We start from the raw sequence: 19,294 nt of genomic DNA on the forward strand, positions 1-19,294 counted from the left end.
GTTTTCCAAGAGCTTGGACTGAGTTTGCCTCCTAAGTCAAGTCTCAGGGACATCAAAGACTATCTGCCAGTGCCTGGGCTCTTGTGCCAGAAGTCCTAACTTACAAGTGGTACCAACTCCAGTCCCTAGGAAGTGCGAGCTGGAGAAAATCCCTAGGAAGTGCAAGCAGGAGAAAATCCATGCACCCACTCGCTACGCCAGAAGAATCGATGCAGCACCTGCCCCGCGGACACATCCTCGATTCCCCCCTCCTAACTCAGGGGGAGGAGGGGAGGGGTCTGCATTCATAAATACTGTGCACACATTCTCTCCTCCCACTTCTGTCTCTGCAGCCCTACTCTCATACATACTGTGTACACATTCTGCCACATATACATACTGTGTACACATTCTCTTCTCTCCATCCTGTCTCTGGAGCCGTACTCATACATACTGTGCCCACATTCTCTCCTCCAGCTTCTCTCAGCAGTCCTACTCTCATACATACTGTGTACACATTCTCTTTTCTCCGTCCTGTCTCTGTAGCCCTACTCTCATACATACTGTGCACACATTTTCTCCTCCCGCTCCTCTCAGCAGTCCTACTCTCATACATACTGTGTACACATTCTGCCACATATACATACTGTGTACACATTCTCTTCTCTCCGTCCTGTCTCTGGAGCCGTACTCTCATACATACTGTGCACACATTTTCTCCTCCCGCTCCTCTCAGCAGTCCTACTCTCATACATACTGTGCCCACATTCTCTCCTCCAGCTTCTCTCAGCAGTCCTACTCTCATACATACTGTGTACACATTCTCTTCTCTCCGACCTGTCTCTGTAGCCCTACTCTCATACATACTGTGCACACATTCTGCCACATATACATACTGTGTACACATTCTCTTCTCTCCGTCCTGTCTCTGGAGCCGTACTCATACATACTGTGCCCACATTCTCTCCTACCGCTTCTCTCAGCAGTCCTACTCTCATACATACTGTGCACACATTCTCTTTTCTCCGTCCTGTCTCTGTAGCCCTACTCTCATACATACTGTGCACACATTCTCTTTTCTCCGTCCTGTCTCTGTAGCCCTACTCTCATACATACTGTGCACACATTTTCTCCTCCCGCTCCTCTCAGCAGTCCTACTCTCATACATACTGTGCACACATTCTCTCCTCCCCATCTCTGCAGTCCTTCTCCCATACATACTGTGTACACATTCTCACCTCCCATTGTCTCTGCAATCCTCCGTTCATACATACTGTCCTCTCAGTCCCGTCTCTGTAGCCCTACTCTCATACATACTGTGCGCACATTCTCTTCTCTCGGTCCGGTCTATGCAGTCCTCCTCTCAGATACTGTGTTCACATTCTCTCCTCCCCAGTCCTATTCTCATACATACTATGTACACAGTCTTCCTCCTACATACTGTACACACATTCTCTCCACCCCTCCTGCCTCTACATAATGTGCACACATTCCCTCTTATCAGTCCCGTCTCTGTAGCCCTACTCTCATACATACTGTGTACACATTCTCTTCTCTCCGTCCTGTCTCTGTAGCCCTACTCTCATACATACTGTGCACACATTTTCTCCTCCCGCTCCTCTCAGCAGTCCTACTCTCATACATACTGTGCCCACATTCTCTCCTCCAGCTTCTCTCAGCAGTCCTACTCTCATACATACTGTGTACACATTCTCTTCTCTCCGTCCTGTCTCTGTAGCCCTACTCTCATACATACTGTGCACACATTTTCTCCTCCCGCTCCTCTCAGCAGTCCTACTCTCATACATACTGTGCCCACATTCTCTCCTCCAGCTTCTCTCAGCAGTCCTACTCTCATACATACTGTGCACACATTCTCACCTCCCATTGTCTCTGCAGTCCTCCGTTCATACATACTGTCCTCTCAGTCCCGTCTCTGTAGCCCTACTCTCATACATACTGTGTACACATTCTCTCCTCCCCATCTCTGCAGTCCTTCTCCCATACATACTGTGTACACATTCTCACCTCCCATTGTCTCTGCAATCCTCCGTTCATACATACTGTCCTCTCAGTCCCGTCTCTGTAGCCCTACTCTCATACATACTGTGTACACATTCTGCCACATATACATACTGTGTACACATTCTCTTCTCTCCGACCTGTCTCTGTAGCCCTACTCTCATACATACTGTGCACACATTCTCTTTTCTCCGTCCTGTCTCTGTAGCCCTACTCTCATACATACTGTGCACACATTTTCTCCTCCCGCTCCTCTCAGCAGTCCTACTCTCATACATACTGTGCACACATTCTCTCCTCCCCATCTCTGCAGTCCTTCTCCCATACATACTGTGTACACATTCTCACCTCCCATTGTCTCTGCAATCCTCCGTTCATACATACTGTCCTCTCAGTCCCGTCTCTGTAGCCCTACTCTCATACATACTGTGCGCACATTCTCTTCTCGGTCCGGTCTATGCAGTCCTCCTCTCAGATACTGTGTTCACATTCTCACCTCCCCAGTCCTATTCTCATACATACTATGTACACAGTCTTCCTCCTACATACTGTACACACATTCTCTCCACCCCTCCTGCCTCTACATAATGTGCACACATTCCCTCTTATCAGTCCAGTCTCTGCAGCCCTACTCTCATACATACGGTCAGTCCTCCTTTCATACATACTGTATGCACATTCTTCCTCGTACATACTGTGCACACATTCTCGCTCTCTGTCTCTGGGGCGCCAGTTTCAAGCTCCTTGAATGTTTGCCACGTGCAGTCCTGTGTGTTAGGTGGGGTGAGGGTTGTGGATCCACGTCAGCTCGGAGGCCCGGGAGACAGGGATGAGGCAGGCCAGGGAGGCGTGCTCGTGTGCCGGCTCCTGCCTGAGGGTGAAGGGGAGGGGGGCTCGGGAAGCTGGCACGGAGCCTCTGCAGGCACTAGGCACTGCATGCACACAGAGGGGCGGCCAAGAAGAACCTCGCCCCCTCCTGCACGGGTTGACTGACAGTCTTGCAAGTGGAAGCGATAGAAGTATACAGCGCTTCGAGGGGCGCCGATAGGTACAGCATGTGCGGTAAACGGACACAGCGCACATGCCTGGGCAAGCCACATACATGAAACTGAATCTCGGGGGCGGGGTGAATCTGCACCAACAAGAGCCGGAGGCACTCAAACACCCACGGGAAATCAGAGTAACAGCTGCTCGCCTCCCGTTTATAGGGCACAAAACAGCCCCGGAGAGGCAAGTTTCAAGGCGCTTGAAAAATTAGGTTTAATTAGTGAGGTATAATAAAGCACGGGGTCCGCCCCTGCTGGAGTAGAAAAGCGCTGCACCATGCAGACCAGGTGGGAGAAAATGTCTGTACATTATGGAGAGAGCGCTGACGGGTGGAGAGAATGTCAGTAGAGTATGGAAAGAGGGCTGATGGGTGGAGAGAATGTCTGTAGAGTATGGAAAGAGGGCTGATGGGTGGAGAGAATGTCTGTAGAGTATGGAAAGAGGGCTGATGGGTGGAGAGAATGTACAGCATAGAGACAGGCTGATGGGTGGAGAGAATATCTGTAGAGTATGGAGAGAGCTCTGATGGGTGGAGAGAATGTCTGTACAGCCTGGAGAGAGCGCCGATGGGTGGAGAGAATGTCTGTACAGCATGGAGAGAGCGCCGATGGGCGGAGAGAATGTCTACAGCATGGAGAGAGGGCCGATGGGCGGAGAGAATGTCTACAGCATGGAGAGAGGGCCGATGGGTGGAGAGAATGTCTGTACAGCATGGAGAGAGGGCCGATGGGTGGAGAGAATGTCTGTACAGCATGGAGAGAGGGCCGATGGGCGGAGAGAATGTCTGTACAGCATGGAGAGAGGGCCGATGGGTGGAGAGAATGTCTACAGCATGGAGAGAGGGCCGATGGGTGGAGAGAATGTCTGTACAGCATGGAGAGAGGGCCGATGGGTGGAGAGAATGTCTGTACAGCATGGAGAGAGGGCCGATGGGTGGAGAGAATGTCTGTACAGCATGGAGAGAGGGCCGATGGGTGGAGAGAATGTCTGTACAGCATGGAAAGAGGGCTGATGGGTGGAGAGAATGTCTGTAGGGTATTGATAGAGGACTGATGGGTGGAGAGAATGCACGTACAGGAGGGAGAGAGGGCTGGAGAGTATGGACAGCATGGAGACCGACTAATGGGTGGAGAGAATGTCTGTACAGCATGGAGAGAGCGACGATGGTTGGAAAGTATGTCTGTACAGCATGGAGACAGACTGATGGGTGGAGAGAATGCACGTACAGGATGGAGAGAGGGCTGACGCGCACAGCTCTGGAGTACAGTGCACGAGACTGCACTCCCAGGTGACACTCGATCTACAATAAGCAAGCCTTGATTTACTGGGGAGGGGGTTGGAGAGGGGCGGACTGGGGGACACGCTGTGCTCCTCACCAAGGACCCTGCAAGGAGGTGGGTTCAGCATCCCTCAGGGGTGTGTGGCTCCAGCTGGTTTCACGGTGGTGAGGGGGGGTCGCGTAGGGTACTGGGGCACCCCTTGATGAAAAGCAGAAACTGTCCCTACACCGGCTGCAGTAGATGGACCAGGCACCCACAAAGCGTGGTACATTGTACCACAAAAAAAAGAAAGGCCAGGTGCCGCGCAAACTGAATCCGGGGCAGTCAGGCGGCCCCCAGCAGGATGTCCTGAGCACGGGATGGGTTGATTTGATTTTACGTAACACTTAGACCGCAACTTCGATTTCGGGGACTTTTACAGGAGAGACCCCCAAACATATAGAAATGGAATGCTATTTATAAACCTGCACGCACATCCGAGGGCATCTAGGCACTAGAAGTCCTAGAAGCAGACAACAGGGTTGTGTGAGTGAGGGGGGGGGGTTAATAGCAAGTAGTGTACAGCAAAGCGAAGCTCCAGGGAATGATTCTCTCCCAGCCTTAGGGTCTAATGAGCACCACAGTGAGGTGCAGGGAGAGATCACAGACTGATCTAATCATGATCAGTCTGTGGAGTAACGTGGACCTGAAGCTCGGGTATATATGAATCCGTATATACATTAGGTGAAAGGTCCATGCTCCAGAGCACGCACACTCGTGAAAGATCCTCGGAACATGTCAAGCGGCGGCCCCAGTAACTTCTGCCCTAGGGACTACCTGGCCAGCAGTGGGCAAACTGGGCACCCTACTGGCACCAAGTGCCTCGTGTGCTGTCAGGAGCCTCTAGGTGGCTTGAATGTGGTGCACCCCAGACTTCCCAAAGCACGCAAGGCCTTTGGATTTGCAGGAATTGTGAATTGCCCACAATGCATTTCGCAGTAGCTGGGCCTCGATGATTACATGGAGAGGGATGAGCTATGAACGCCCCGGACATCTATAGGGTCAAGGACATCTATGGGGTCAAGGGCATCTCAGCACTTCCGAAATCAGTGCACTTCTCACCGGCGGGGTCTGCGGGCGCAGACACGACGCTGGACCTGAAGGAGAGGCATCCCAACCTCCAGGGGGCAATCTAAACATGTGAAATCCATGTACACTGCACACCTGTGGGGTCTGGGGTGCGCAGACAGGGCTGAATGACAGCGCGCACTCGTCGAGAAGGGGCATAGACACATCTTACCCTGGGGGTGCGGAGGGGAGACGCCAGGGCTGGAAGGGGCAGATTTTAAACAACAGGCCAGAGGTGGGAAACATCGACCGAGGGGTCCTAAGGGTGGTGTAACGAGTCAGGTGGTATACAAAGCCAGGCTTTAGGTGGCCTGGGCGCAGGTGAGGTTTTGCGCCTCACTGGTGTATTTTAGAAATAAATGTTCAAATGTATAGTTTGTTTCTCCTCCTAGGCCCTGGGACTCGTGAAGTAGAGCTCCCAGGGCGAGTACACCGTTATAGCCATCACTGGGGCAGGTGCATTAACCCCCTAACCGATCACTAGAATTAGTACCCGAGACCTTAACGCTACACAAACAGCTGTCGGTGCTCTAACCGGGGGAACCATCTCAGGCGGACAGGAACCAACCAACGACACATTGTCAGACACTAAGCAAAAGGCGCATTAACCGTCCCAGTGTCATTCCATTCACAGTAGTGACAAGGCCTGTTCTGCGTTGTGTTTATATTTTATACTCCCATTTTCCTCTCCAGCCTGCCCGTTTCTTGCTCGGTCATTTTTCTTCCCCTTCTCGGTGTTTTTCCTGTTGCTGGTCCTTCCCTTTGCCTCCCGAGGGTTTCTCCCGTCTCCTTTCACATTACTGTCGCCTTCCTTCCCTTGGCCTCAGTCCTGCGCAGACACTTACAGAGAAGTGGGATATTTACAACTAACAGCAGCGCTCCCTGCACGGCGGAGAGAGGCGCTGCACGGCACCCCGGGGGCTCTGTGCAGAAGCGATGGCTGCACAGTACGAACCAGTGCTTAATTTGTAAATACAACCGTGCTGGTGCCCAAGGCCCTCTTTTTAAACACCCGGCTGCTGCAATTAAATGTGCGAGCACAGAATACTGAGGCAGTGTAATCCTGAAGTCATCTCGGGCCTCATTAATCTAATTACAGCCACTCCCTGCCGCTCCAGCTCATTCTTGCAGCTTTCTGCTTTATAACTGTGATTTTGTTCCTCTTCCTCCGTCTTTCTCATATTTCTCTTTTGCTCGCAGTAGATGCTTGAGGCAGAAAAATAAGTGGCGGCCCTCAAAAATAAGTGCCCCTCACTGAAAACAACAAGCACAAATTAAGCACTGGTAGGAACCTAGGTGGCTGAACGCAGGACCCACAGATGCACAGTACCAGCCCCGCGTCAGTTCTATGCAGTACCGATGGTTCCGCAGCAGCAACCTCCTGGGGGCTCTATGCAGTACCGATGGCTCCACAGCACCAACCTCCCATGGGCTCTATGCAGTACCGATGGCTCCACAGCACCAACCTCCCATGGGCTCTATGCAGTACCGATGGCTCCACAGCACCAACCTCCCGGGGGCTCTATGCAGTACAGATGGGCGCACAGCACCAACCTCCCGGGGGCTCTATGCAGTACCGATGGGCGCACAGCACCAACCTCCCGGGGGCTCTATGCAGTACCGATGGGCGCACAGCACCAACATCCCTGGGGCTCTATGCAGAACCGATGGCTCCACAGCACCAACATCCCTGGGGCTCTATGCAGTACCGATGGCTCCACAGCACCAACCTCCCATGGGCTCTATGCAGTACCGATGGCTCCACAGCACCAACCTCCCGTGGGCTCTATGCAGTACCGATGGCTCCACAGCACCAACCTCCCATGGGCTCTATGCAGTACCGATGGGCTCCACAGCACCAACCTCCTGTGGGCTCTATGCAGTACCGATGGCTCCACAGCACCAACCTCCCGTGGGCTCTATGCAGTATCAATGGCTCCACAGCACCAACCTCCCGAGGGCTCTATGGAGGCCCCATAGGCGCACAGTACCCGCCCGCGGGGGCTCTGTGCAGGACCGATGGCTGCACAGTACGAACCTCCGGCAGTCGTAAGCAGGACCCACAGATGCACAGTTCCAACCACCACCCCCGCTCTATGCAGTACCAATGGCTGCACACATACAACCTCCCGGGGGCTCTATGCAGGACCGATGGCTGCCCAGTACCAACTTCCCGGGGGCTCCATGCAGTACCAATGGCTCCACAGCACAAACTTCTCGGGGGCTCTATGCTGGCCCGATGGCTGCACAGCACCAACCCCAGGCGGTCGTAAGCAGGACCCACAGATGCACAGTTCCAACCACCACCCCGCTCTATGCAGTACCAATGGCTGCACACATACAACCTCCCAGGGGCTCTATACAGGACCGATGGCTGCCCAGTACCAACTTCCCGGGGGCTCCATGCAGTACCAATGGCTCCACAGCACCAACTTCTCGCGGGCTCTATGCTGGCCCGATGGCTGCACAGCACCAACCCCAGGCGGTCGTACGCAGGACCCACAGATGCACAGTTCCACCCCCCCTGCTCTATGCAGTACCAATGGCTGCACAGCTACAACCTCCCGGGGGCCCTATGCAGCCCCGACGACCGCACAGCACCAACCCCGCGGGGCCTCTATGGAGGCCCGATGGGTGTACAGCACCAATCCTGCGTGGCACTATGCAGGACCGATAGCTGCACAGTACCAACCTCCAGTGGACTCTATGTAGTACCGATGGCTGCACAGTACCAACCCCGCGGGGGCTCTACACAGGCCTGATGGCTCCACAGCAGCAACATCCAGTGGGCTCTTTGCAGTACCAATGGATGCCCAGTACCAACCTCCTGGGGGCTCTATGCAGTACCAATGGGTGCACAGCACCAACCTCCCGGGGGCTCTATGCAGTACCGATGGGTGCACAGCACCAACTTCTCGCGGGCTCTATGCTGGCCCGATGGCTGCACAGTACAAACCCCAGGCGGTCGTACGCAGGACCCACAGATGCACAGTTCCACCCCCCTTGCTCTATGCAGTACTAATGGCTGCACAGCTTCAACCTCCCGGGTGCTCTATACAGGCCAGATGACCGCACAGCACCAACCCCGAGGGGCCTTTATGGAGGCCCGATGGCCGTACAGCGCCAACACTGCGGGGCCTCTAAGCAGGACCGATGCCTGCCCAGTACCAACCTCCAGTGGACTCTATGCAGTACCTATGGCTGCACAGCACCAACCAAGCAGAGGCTCTACGCAGGCCTGATGGCTCCACAGCAGCAACCTCCCAGGGGCTCTATGCAGGACCGATGGGTGCACAGCACCAGCCTCCCGGGGGCTCTATGCAGTACCGATGGGTGCACAGCACCAACCCCACGGGGGCTCTATGCAGTACCGATGGGTGCACAGCACCAGCCTCCCGGGGGCTCTATGCAGTACCGATGGGTGCACAGCACCAGCCTCCCGGGGGCTCTATGCAGTACCGATGGGCGCACAGCACCAGCCTCCCGGGGGCTCTATGCAGTACCGATGGGCGCACAGCACCAGCCTCCCGGGGGCTCTATGCAGTACCGATGGGCGCACAGCACCAGCCTCCCGGGGGCTCTATGCAGTACCGATGGGCGCACAGCACCAGCCTCCCGGGGGCTCTATGCAGTACCGATGGGTGCACAGCACCAACCCCACGGGGGCTCTATGCAGTACCGATGGGTGCACAGCACCAACCCCACGGGGGCTCTATGCAGTACCGATGGGTGCACAGCACCAACCCCACGGGGGCTCTATGCAGTACCGATGGGTGCACAGCACCAGCCTCCCGGGGGCTCTATGCAGTACCGATGGGTGCACAGCACCAACCCCACGGGGGCTCTATGCAGGCCCGATGGGTGCACAGCACCAACCCCACGGGGGCTCTATGCAGGCCCGATGGGTGCACAGCACCAGCCTCCCGGGGGCTCTATGCAGTACCGATGGGTGCACAGCACCAGCCTCCCGGGGGCTCTATGCAGTACCGATGGGTGCACAGCACCAGCCTCCCGGGGGCTCTATGCAGTACCGATGGGTGCACAGCACCAGCCTCCCGGGGGCTCTACGCAGTACCGATGGGTGCAAAGCACCAGCCTCCCGGGGGCTCTACGCAGTACCGATGGCTCCACAGCAGCAACCTCCCAGGGGCTCTATGCAGTACCGATAAGTGCACAGCACCAACCCCACGGGGGCTCTATGCAGGCCCGATGGGTGCACAGCACCAGCCTCCCGGGGGCTCTATGCAGTACCGATGGGTGCACAGCACCAGCCTCCCGGGGGCTCTATGCAGTACCGATGGGTGCACAGCACCAGCCTCCCGGGGGCTCTACGCAGTACCGATGGGTGCACAGCACCAGCCTCCCGGGGGCTCTACGCAGTACCGATGGGTGCACAGCACCAGCCTCCCGGGGGCTCTACGCAGTACCGATGGGTGCAAAGCACCAGCCTCCCGGGGGCTCTACGCAGTACCGATGGCTCCACAGCAGCAACCTCCCAGGGGCTCTATGCAGTACCGATAAGTGCACAGCACCAACCCCACGGGGGCTCTATCCAGGCCCGATGACTGCACAGCACCGGGAACCCGCTGGATTACTTGCCCCCCCACTCCCCGTCGTCACCGCCTCCTGTTTAGTGTCAGAGGACGGCCCGAGGTGTCCCCGTGACAACCCAGGGACACTTATCTGCCTGTAAACCGATCGCACCCTGGGACCTCTTTCAACGTCACCATATCTGGCGAGAGCTCTGCAGATGGGGGAGGGAAGGCCTCTGGGGAGGAGACTGCGCCGGAGCAGAGGGACTCTCACCAAGTTCAGGCACAGGAATAAACTACTGCACAGAGGGCTGGGCTAGTGCAGACACAACCCCGCGCACAGGAGCAATCCACCGAGGCAAACACACACATACTGAACTGAGGAGTCCACCTCCTGCACCCGGGCCTACTCCACACACAGAGAAAACCATCCCCTGTACAGAATGCTGCTTTGTTGCTAAGTGACCCCTTTTCTTCTGGTCACCCCCAGTCTTCCTGGGTCTCACCTGCAGGTATTCTTGAATTCTAATAGTGTGACACTGTTGTCCGGGGCCCAGTTTATGTATTCTAAACCCTAAAACTTGCTGAATTTCTTAAAACTAGACTGTAACATTCAATCTTTCTACAAGGTCACAGTATACAGTGCAGTGGTACACCCGTGGCATGGAAAGTTAAATGCCACATGTGTACTGCGGCACTAGTGTGCCAATCTATTCCATTGGCAGCGAAATCACGGCTGCAGGCCTTCCCTTGATAGTCTGACAAGCGCTTCTTGAACCCTGCTGCCCAGGCCTGTCGAAATCCCCCTTCTGACATGCAGGAAAACCGGATTTTAAATACTACATAAATTAAGCTTAAGTGCACCTTTCTGCTCACAAGACAGGGTCCAAAATATTTGGGAGTGGAACAAGGTGACATTAGAAATAGCATGTTCCTTCAGTGACTAGGGGCAAAACAAGATTGTCACTGGTCAGTCACTGACAAGTCAAAGTATGGATTATAAACTTTAATCTATACATTTTGACCAGTACCAGCTACACACTCCATTCAAAACATATTTTTATATTTAATAAAAGTCCAACCTAACGGAAAGGTCAGATCTGTATTAAACATATTGAAAAATTGCTTCTAGAAAGTTACCTTTACCCTGTCTGAAGGTGTCGGAGGTTAATTTGCTGGTCCAGCTCACATTGTGCCAGTTGGATGCTATTCCTAACCAAGGGTCCCTCGTTTGGTTACAAGACAATTTTACAATGCAGAGTAAAGGGCTCCTAGTAGTCATGGATAGTCTTCCGCAGAGTCACACATTGGCCTTGCACCGTCAGTACTTCATGTGACATAGTCCGACGTTCACTTAAGCTAAGACTGGGCTATCGAGCAGTGTATCAGACATAGAAGCGCAAGGGAGCTCAAGATAGCACAGGCGCGAGATCTCAAGCCCTAGGGTTGCAAAGAAGTTACCAAGCATGCACGCCTATCTACCCTCTTTCAAAACTCAGCAGCACAGATCTTCTCCAGTCACAGAGATTTGGTACCAAACACTTAATGAAAGATAGCCTTGGATTCTGGGTCTGGTCTAGCCCTCTCTCAATATGGGAGTGTATAGTTTCAGTTACTTGATAAGCGAGAGGTGCTGGCTGATATGGAGTCTTGCGGGCAGCTGATACTTTCAAATGCAAATCTACCATCAGGGTAAGACTGGAGGAACCAAAATGCTCTAACCAGCCCTGCTGCATCTCTTTCCATTCATTTTCTCTCTCTGATCTCTTGCTTTCTCTCTCTCCCCCTCTTTCTATCTGGAGCTCCCTATGCCTTCTCCAATTATTCTTGGCATGTGGAGCTGCAAAAAGTGACAGAGGTGCTAGCAGTGGCCCTGGTCATTCAAAACCGATCTCCAGTGCCTCCAACTCACCCGAGAAATGCCCAATGAAATAAAAGGCCAGTTCAGTCTAGGTCGTCATAACTTCTCATGGGAACCTATCATTACAGAATGTATTTCAGGTTGCCACTTCTCCTTGGCAACTATCTGTGGGTGAAATTGCAACCTTTGCCATGTTCATATTTCAGGGAGATCTTTCCTGCTTACATCACAGTTTAAAGCGTCAGTCAAAATGACAAATGTACACCCAGGGAATGCTTAGCAAACGCCAGGCAGTGCATTCATGGACAAACTAGGGGAGCAGAAGAACATGTTTGAAAGGGGGTGGGAGGTGGAGGAATTTCAGCCTACCGCTAACTTTATGTGGTGACCTACAAAGAGGCTAATCACCCATAGTGTCTCAAGGCGCTGAATGTAGGCGTGCTACTCAGTCGAAGAGCACACATCCAGGAGATAATCCAACCTGCCTGGTACTTGCATAACCACGTCCCATATGTCCATGAGGTCCAGTTATGAATTACTGCACTAATTTACCAAGGAGCGCTAGTAGGCAATCACCTAGTAAGGGTTAGGTAGCATGGGCCAGATCCACACTATTATAACCATCTGCTACCAACCATTAGTAGCATCCCAGACTGGGCATGGGGATTGTAGTTGACCATGCCAAAGGAAGTTCCAGATTCAGTGGATTCTAAAAACCTACCAGAGTTCTTCACTGTTACTGACCGACATGTCATTAATTGTGTAATGCAGAGGCTCCAGAACACAGAGTGGGGCTGACAGAACAATCACAACGAGAATCAAGAAACGAGACGAGGACATTCAACCACACAGCCATGCATTTATTTTTAAATCAGTCATTCTAGCTCCTCCATTTACAGATACTTTGGTCCAGTTCAGAAAGATTACCATGAGGTCCAGGAAACAAGTACTTATAATCAGGAAGCGCCACATTCCAATGAATGATTCAAACAGAGTAAACAAATTAAAACCCATTTGGTACCTTAGACTATTGGAGAGCTACCTTTGCCTATATGAGAGATTAACAACTCTTGGAGAAGCAAACCCCTCATTATTTCGAGACAGGTTGAAGGCAGTTTGACAGTGCTGCATCAATGAAGTCCTGGGTCCAGAGTGACTGCAGAGGATTAGCAGTCACACAGGGGCGAATGGCATTGTATGGAGGAGTTTGCAGAGACCAACTCTGGTTGCCATTTTAATAATTTGGCATCGGGGTCTTACAGCCATTGACAGTGGAGCGTTCATACAGGACCCCAGCTTGTGAGTCCAGGATTGGGTGAAGCAAGCCTTGGCCAGTGTCCTGCAGAAGTTAAGCATGGGTTTTACAGACAAACTGGTGTGCACTGTTCCACATCTACCAAACACCAAAGAAAGAAACCTTAATGCTCAACAAGCCACCAAACAGCCATTTGAAAAGCAGAGTCTCCAAGGAATGTAATTCATTAAGAACTTTGTGTTACCATTAAGAGGAACGTTGGAAGTTTACATCTCAAAATGCAGCACCCAAGAATAAGTACCCATATGCGTGACCATGTCTACTCTCCAACACATCATGTTTCTGAGCAGGTACCAGCCCGCCAGACCATGTTTACGGCACGTCTCTGCAACATACAGGCTTCAGTACAACCAACAAATCAACCATGCATGCCGGAAGGGTGCGGAGGCACCTTGTGTGAAGCCAAGAGCTTTGCAGTCTCAATGTACGAAATGGTATATTCATTTTGCAATACAATCTTAATCCCAACTATTTGCAGTTTTACTGCTTAATCCATTACCGTACACCATGCCCCTGCATTTTCTAGTATCAAGTTTGTTTTTTTACATGAATTCCCGCATTATGTGATCTACTTTTTAACTTTTCATATTTCTGAAGTAGCTTACGCTGCTGCATGCACTCTGTCCAACCACACCAGCTCACTCCCCTACCGCTTGCAGAACTCAACTCACACATCCTAGCTGTTAGCATATCATTAACACTGTGAGCCCCAAAGAAATATAGAACAGGCAATGTATGCCTGCTCCGACATTAACACTTAAGAAAATATAGGTTAAATTGCACTAGTGATTACAATTCATAAGAGTCTATAAACAGAATGTCCAGACATGTACACGTTTTTGTCACTATTGAAATATTTAGGATTATAATACATAAACAACATGTTTGTAACACGTATAGAAGTTATAAAAACTATACACAATACCAGTGTATACGAAAATACAATTCAATGAGTAAAACATCATCATCTGTAAATTATATATAATACCATCACAACATTAACATCCAATTGTGTGCTCCTAAACCATCCCCTCTAGTCGTAATAAACAAAAAGTAAGAGGCGTTGGAACCCTGAATCCGGCTACCCGATTAGATTCAGTCAGCATGTAGACTGAAAAACCTATGCTAAGGTAACAACGTCATTGTGGCTCCATGATGCCACAGCTTCCATACACAACTGCAGTACTGTGCTTTTACCACAGCTGGAGAACTGGCTTGCTTCCCATACTCTAGACCAGAGGTCTTCAAACTGGGAGGGGCGGGCCCCCCTAGGGGGGCCTGAAGTGATCCCAGGGGGGGCCCCAGACGCTGGCCAAAATAAATATTATACAGATAACAGGCCTTTGTTTTAAGCAGAAGAATGTTATTGCAGTTTTAAAAAAGGTAACAGTACTTAACTGCAATGTTTAAATAGGTTTAGACATATTTAAACATTGCCATGTTTATAAAATAATTGTGAAAAATTCTGAGGGGGGGCCCAATGATTTGTATTTTTCAACTGGGGGGGGCGTGGCATTAAAAAGTTTGGAGAGATCTGCTCTAGACTGAATAAACGGGGTACTCATCCATTACACCGCTTTATCGGTATGACAGCGAGAGGTGCATTTTATTTGTATTACTACCCAGAATACACCTGCACTTTGAGGGTGACCCCCTTTTCCCAGTGGCCACTATATCCTTTGAAGGGAATATGCCAAGGATTTGCAGATCCAGCGAGCTCCAGCTTTCATCTGTTCAGGAAGAGACCTCAGCCAGCATTAGTCTTAAACACCCAAGAGGAGAGCTCAGCGTGACATCAAAGTCAACGCAAGGACCCCCTAAGCATACAGGGGCGCCACCACCACCCCACCCCCACCCTAGGCTATGACCAGTGCTCCGCTGTATCCAGATCTATCGCAGTGCGCTTCACTAGCTGGAACCGGGGTAACTTCATCGCCCCATCATCTCTCAAAAAGTCCATGGGTCCTTCCTGGTAGAGCGGCTGCCGCGTAAACCCATAAACACAACCCAAACAGGACGGGGTTCAGAGCTGAAACTCGTTACTCAGTCTGTAACGCTTGCACTGGTAAGGGGGTGGGGGCGGGTACTCAAACTTTTCTGTGGGTCGTTCGATTTGCCACACTTCGGTGAGCCACTTAGCGCTGCTCCACGAAGAACACATCTTTACTCTAGACTGCCAAAGGAACAAGGTAGTAGCGGCACTTACCCCACGTCGGTAGCTAACAAAAAAACATTATTCTGGAGTTATTGGATAAACTCGTTTGAATATTCTCACTTTGTGAGGACCCATCAAGTTTGCTGCAGAAGCACATCCTTAACTAATCACATTCTGCAGCCACATCCAACCTGCTACCATTAAACACGAAGTCCCCCATGGCATCTCGAGGTTTCCCTATTGGAAACGTTTTACTTTTCTTGCATGACCTTTGTCTGTCGTAAAGGAACAATGTAATTCAAAAGCCAGCAGAAATGCACACACGTTCCATCCTCACCATCGGGACTAAATTGCCGGCGTACAGCAAACAAGGAGCTACTGCCACGTTGTGGGTCGCGGGAGGCCGCAGACAAAGCCTCAGCGACATCACTAACAGACACAGCGACCTTTCCAGTAGAGTTTTATAAAAGCTGCTATCATCTTTAATGAAGCTGTGTATTTGATGCTTGTGTCTACTTATGAAAAGTTTAGCTGTGAATCTAGTTTCTGTATTTATTATGATTTATTTTATGGATAAGTGATCGGAAAAATATATCACTGACGGCACTCTAACTTAATGGCTGCAAAAATGCAGATAAAGATTGCAGCAGGCAACTTAGCTGAGTATTTGTATCAGTTTGAAAACAATGGATTTCCAGGAGACTTTAATACAGGATCTGAGATAAATGCTCACACATCCCAAGTGCTTACGGGAGTGTGTAACGGTTACACCTTCCTCCACATGACTGTCGGCCTGAGATGGGATGGGAGCCAATCTAAGGTGTACCGCAGCCTTCAATTCATGTGGCAGTCTCATGTTTCCCTTTCCCACAGGGATGCGTCACTCACAAGTGCCACTCTCCCACCAAGATACTTCACTCTTAGGTTCCCTTCTCCCACCAGGATGAGTCACTCACAGGAGCCCCTCTCCCACCAAGATACTTCACTCTTAGGTTCCCTTCTCCCACCAGGATGAGTCACTCACAGGAGCCCCTCTCCCACCAGGATGCTTCAGTCTCAGGTGCCCCTCTCCCACCAGGATGCTTCAGTCTCAGGTGCCCCTCTCCCACCAGGATGCTTCAGTAACAGGTGCCCCTCTCCCACCAGGATGCTTCAGTAACAGGTGCCCCTCTCCCACCAGGATGCTCCAGTCTCAGGTGCCCCTCTCCCACCAGGATGCTTCAGTAACAGGTGCCCCTCTCCCACCAGGATGCTCCAGTCTCAGGTGCCCCTCTCCCACCAGGATGCTCCAGTCTCAGGTGCCCCTCTCCCACCAGGATGCTTCATTCTCAGGTCCCCCTTTCCAGCCAGGATGCTTCTCTCACAGGTGCCCCTCTCGCACCAGGATGCTTCTCTCACAGGTGCCCCTCTCGCACCAGGATGCTTCTCTCACAGGTGCCCCTCTCGCACCAGGATGCTTCTCTCACAGGTGCCCCTCTCGCACCAGGATGCTTCTCTCACAGGTGCCCCTCTCGCACCAGGACGCTTCTCTCACAGGTGCCCCTCTCGCACCAGGACATGCCAGTCTTGGGTGCCACTTTTCTCCCAGAATGTGTCAGTCTGGTGCCTCCTCTTCACCCAGGGATATCTCAATCTCCGGTGCCCCTCTCACTCAGTTTTAGAATGGAAGCCTCAGATGCCCCCTCCAGTATGTATGTCGGTTTCGGGAACAATCGTCCTCTAGCAGGTAAGTCTCCGCTGCCCCTCTCCTCCCAGGGTGTGTCAGTCGCACGTGCCCTCATCCCCTGGGATGTGTAACTCTAAATCATAATGAGCACAAGCCTAAGGTGCCCCCCACCCCCGTCCTCCGATCTGTGTGAAACTCGAGAGCCCCTCTCCTCTAATATACCAGCCTTAGGCGGTACACTACACAGATCATCTAGACTCGGATGTCCACCATCAATTAATGTTAGACTCGTACGCCTACTTGCCAAACATAAATGTATCAGTCTCAGTCTGACGTGCCGCCCTAGCCTACTTTGTGTCAATGTCATATGCCACTTTCTACCAAGGTACCAGGTTCGCTCCTCTGACAGGATGGAGCGTCGGTCTTAGGTGCTGCCCTGTCCCAGGATGAGTGCAGGTTTCAGACGTCCTCCACATATTACTGTCTCTCTTATGCTCCCTTCTGTATCCCACTCATCCCCAGGATGTGCTAGTCCCGTTACCCCCTCCCCCAAAATGTATCACTCCAAGGGCTTCCTCCCCCACAACTATCAGATTGAGTGTCGGTCTCAGGTGCTTTTGTTCTCCATTACGAGTGCACAAATACTTTATAAAATAATGTAACGTCCGCTACGATGTCCCAGTTTCAGGTGCCCCTCGCTAGGATGCGCCACAAAATAGAGTGCCACCAGTCTAACACGCCCCTCTCCTCCAGTAAAATTGGTATTGTCAGGAGCCTCTCGACCCCAGAATGCGCGATATATATATATATACACACACACATACACACATATATATCCATCCCAAGATTGAAAGCCAATTTCGACTGACCTTCTTCCTTAGAATGAGTGTTAGTCCTATACTCCCTCCCATGACAAGGGCCAATCTCAAGTGTTCGCTCATGAAATAAACAGCAGCCTCGGGTACCCGGCCTTCAGTGTGAGCGTCAGTCTCAGGCGGTGTTTTTAATGGAAATACAGAAGTGCAGGACCCCTCTGCTCCTGAAACGTGCCGGCACTCGCCCATCAAAAGTATTAGCGCAGCGCTGAGAAGTGCGGGTATTGTCCCCTTCAAGCTACAGACGTGCAGGGCTCAGGACAGTACCTGCTCACTTAAAGCGCTGGCTCCAGGCGCTACCCTCCCTCGGGGATGAGCATCGGGCGCCCCCGCCCCCTCAGGAATGAGAGTTGGATTCAGGTTGTCCTCTCCCTAGGGGTGAGTGTTAGACTCGCCCGGGTATTAGTGCTGCTCTCAGGCGCTCTCTCTTCGAGGAGAGCCAGTCTCGGGGGCACACCCCCCCCCCCCATCACCGCTGACCCCGGTGCCCCTCCCGGTCCATTGTTTACCATCTTCACCGGGGTCAAAATACCCCCTCCCCCATCCATAGCAGGCCGCTCACCCCCGGGGGACAGGCGAGGACCCCCGGGGGACAGGCGAGGACCCCCGGGGGACAGGCGAGGACCCCCGGGGGACAGGCGAGGACCCCCGGGGGACAGGCGAGGGCCCCGCTCCCCTCCCCTCCAGCCCGCAGGACGCCTCACCTCCGGGGGCAGGCTGCTCGCCGGACTCTGCCGGTTGTTATTGCTCTTGCGGCACCGGCCCTTGGGCGCCTTCTTGCCCTTGGCCTTCAGAGCGGCGCTGATCTCCAGGCCCGAGCAGAAGAGCTCGGCCATACGGGCCTCCATGGCGCGGCTCCGACCCCCGGACTCCCCGCCCCCCGCCCGGCAGCAGCGGCTCAGCACGGCAGGCATCGGCCCTCTCTTCCCCCGGCCGCAGCCGGGCCCGCGACATACACAGGGGGGCGGAGCCACGGCGCGCGCGCGTCAGAACCCGCCCGCGCGGGGCACCGCGGGAAGTGTGGTCACCTCTGACCGCCGGCCGGGGACGGCGACAGGGAGGTAGGACTGACACTTCGTTCGGAGGCAGAGGAGACAGGCGCGCGAGCTGCACCCGAGAGGGCGGAGACAGCGACGTAGGACTTCACCGAGCCTGGTAAAAGTGAAGCGAAAAGTTTCTACCTCCCAGGCCCGGATCCAGTCCAAGTCACAGGTGCAAGGAATGAAGGTTGCCAAAATAACCTTGCAATCCCGTAGTGTGTTTCACAGAGGCTGAAAAGGTTTAAAAGGCAACAAGGATGGTAACTTTACAAAAATAATTTCAAAAGTTGGTCTGCTGCTGATTTTTTCACTTCTTTGCCGGCTGGCACTATTAGTTTGTGGCAAGGATCGTGGGCACATGCTAACGGCATGCATGATCGATAGAGTTACATTCCTGGAGAGGTTACCGCAGCCT

At 52.6% G+C, this 19,294-nt stretch overlaps 1 protein-coding gene across 1 annotated transcript in view; it reads right to left on the reverse strand.

Annotated features, from left to right (window-relative positions):
• Nucleotides 1–18,834, reverse strand: part of GTPBP2 (GTP binding protein 2) — a 128,356-nt gene extending 109,522 nt beyond the window's left edge. The window contains exon 1 of the mRNA XM_069236245.1: nucleotides 18,544–18,834. Coding sequence (XP_069092346.1) covers nucleotides 18,544–18,753 — 210 coding nt within the window. The 5' untranslated portion in view covers nucleotides 18,754–18,834. The remainder of the gene's footprint in view (nucleotides 1–18,543) is intronic.
• Between the last annotated feature and the right edge of the window lie 460 nt (nucleotides 18,835–19,294).

The sequence above is a fragment of the Pleurodeles waltl genome, chromosome 5 (genome assembly GCF_031143425.1).
Source record: "Pleurodeles waltl isolate 20211129_DDA chromosome 5, aPleWal1.hap1.20221129, whole genome shotgun sequence".
Lineage (NCBI taxonomy): Eukaryota > Metazoa > Chordata > Amphibia > Caudata > Salamandridae > Pleurodeles > Pleurodeles waltl.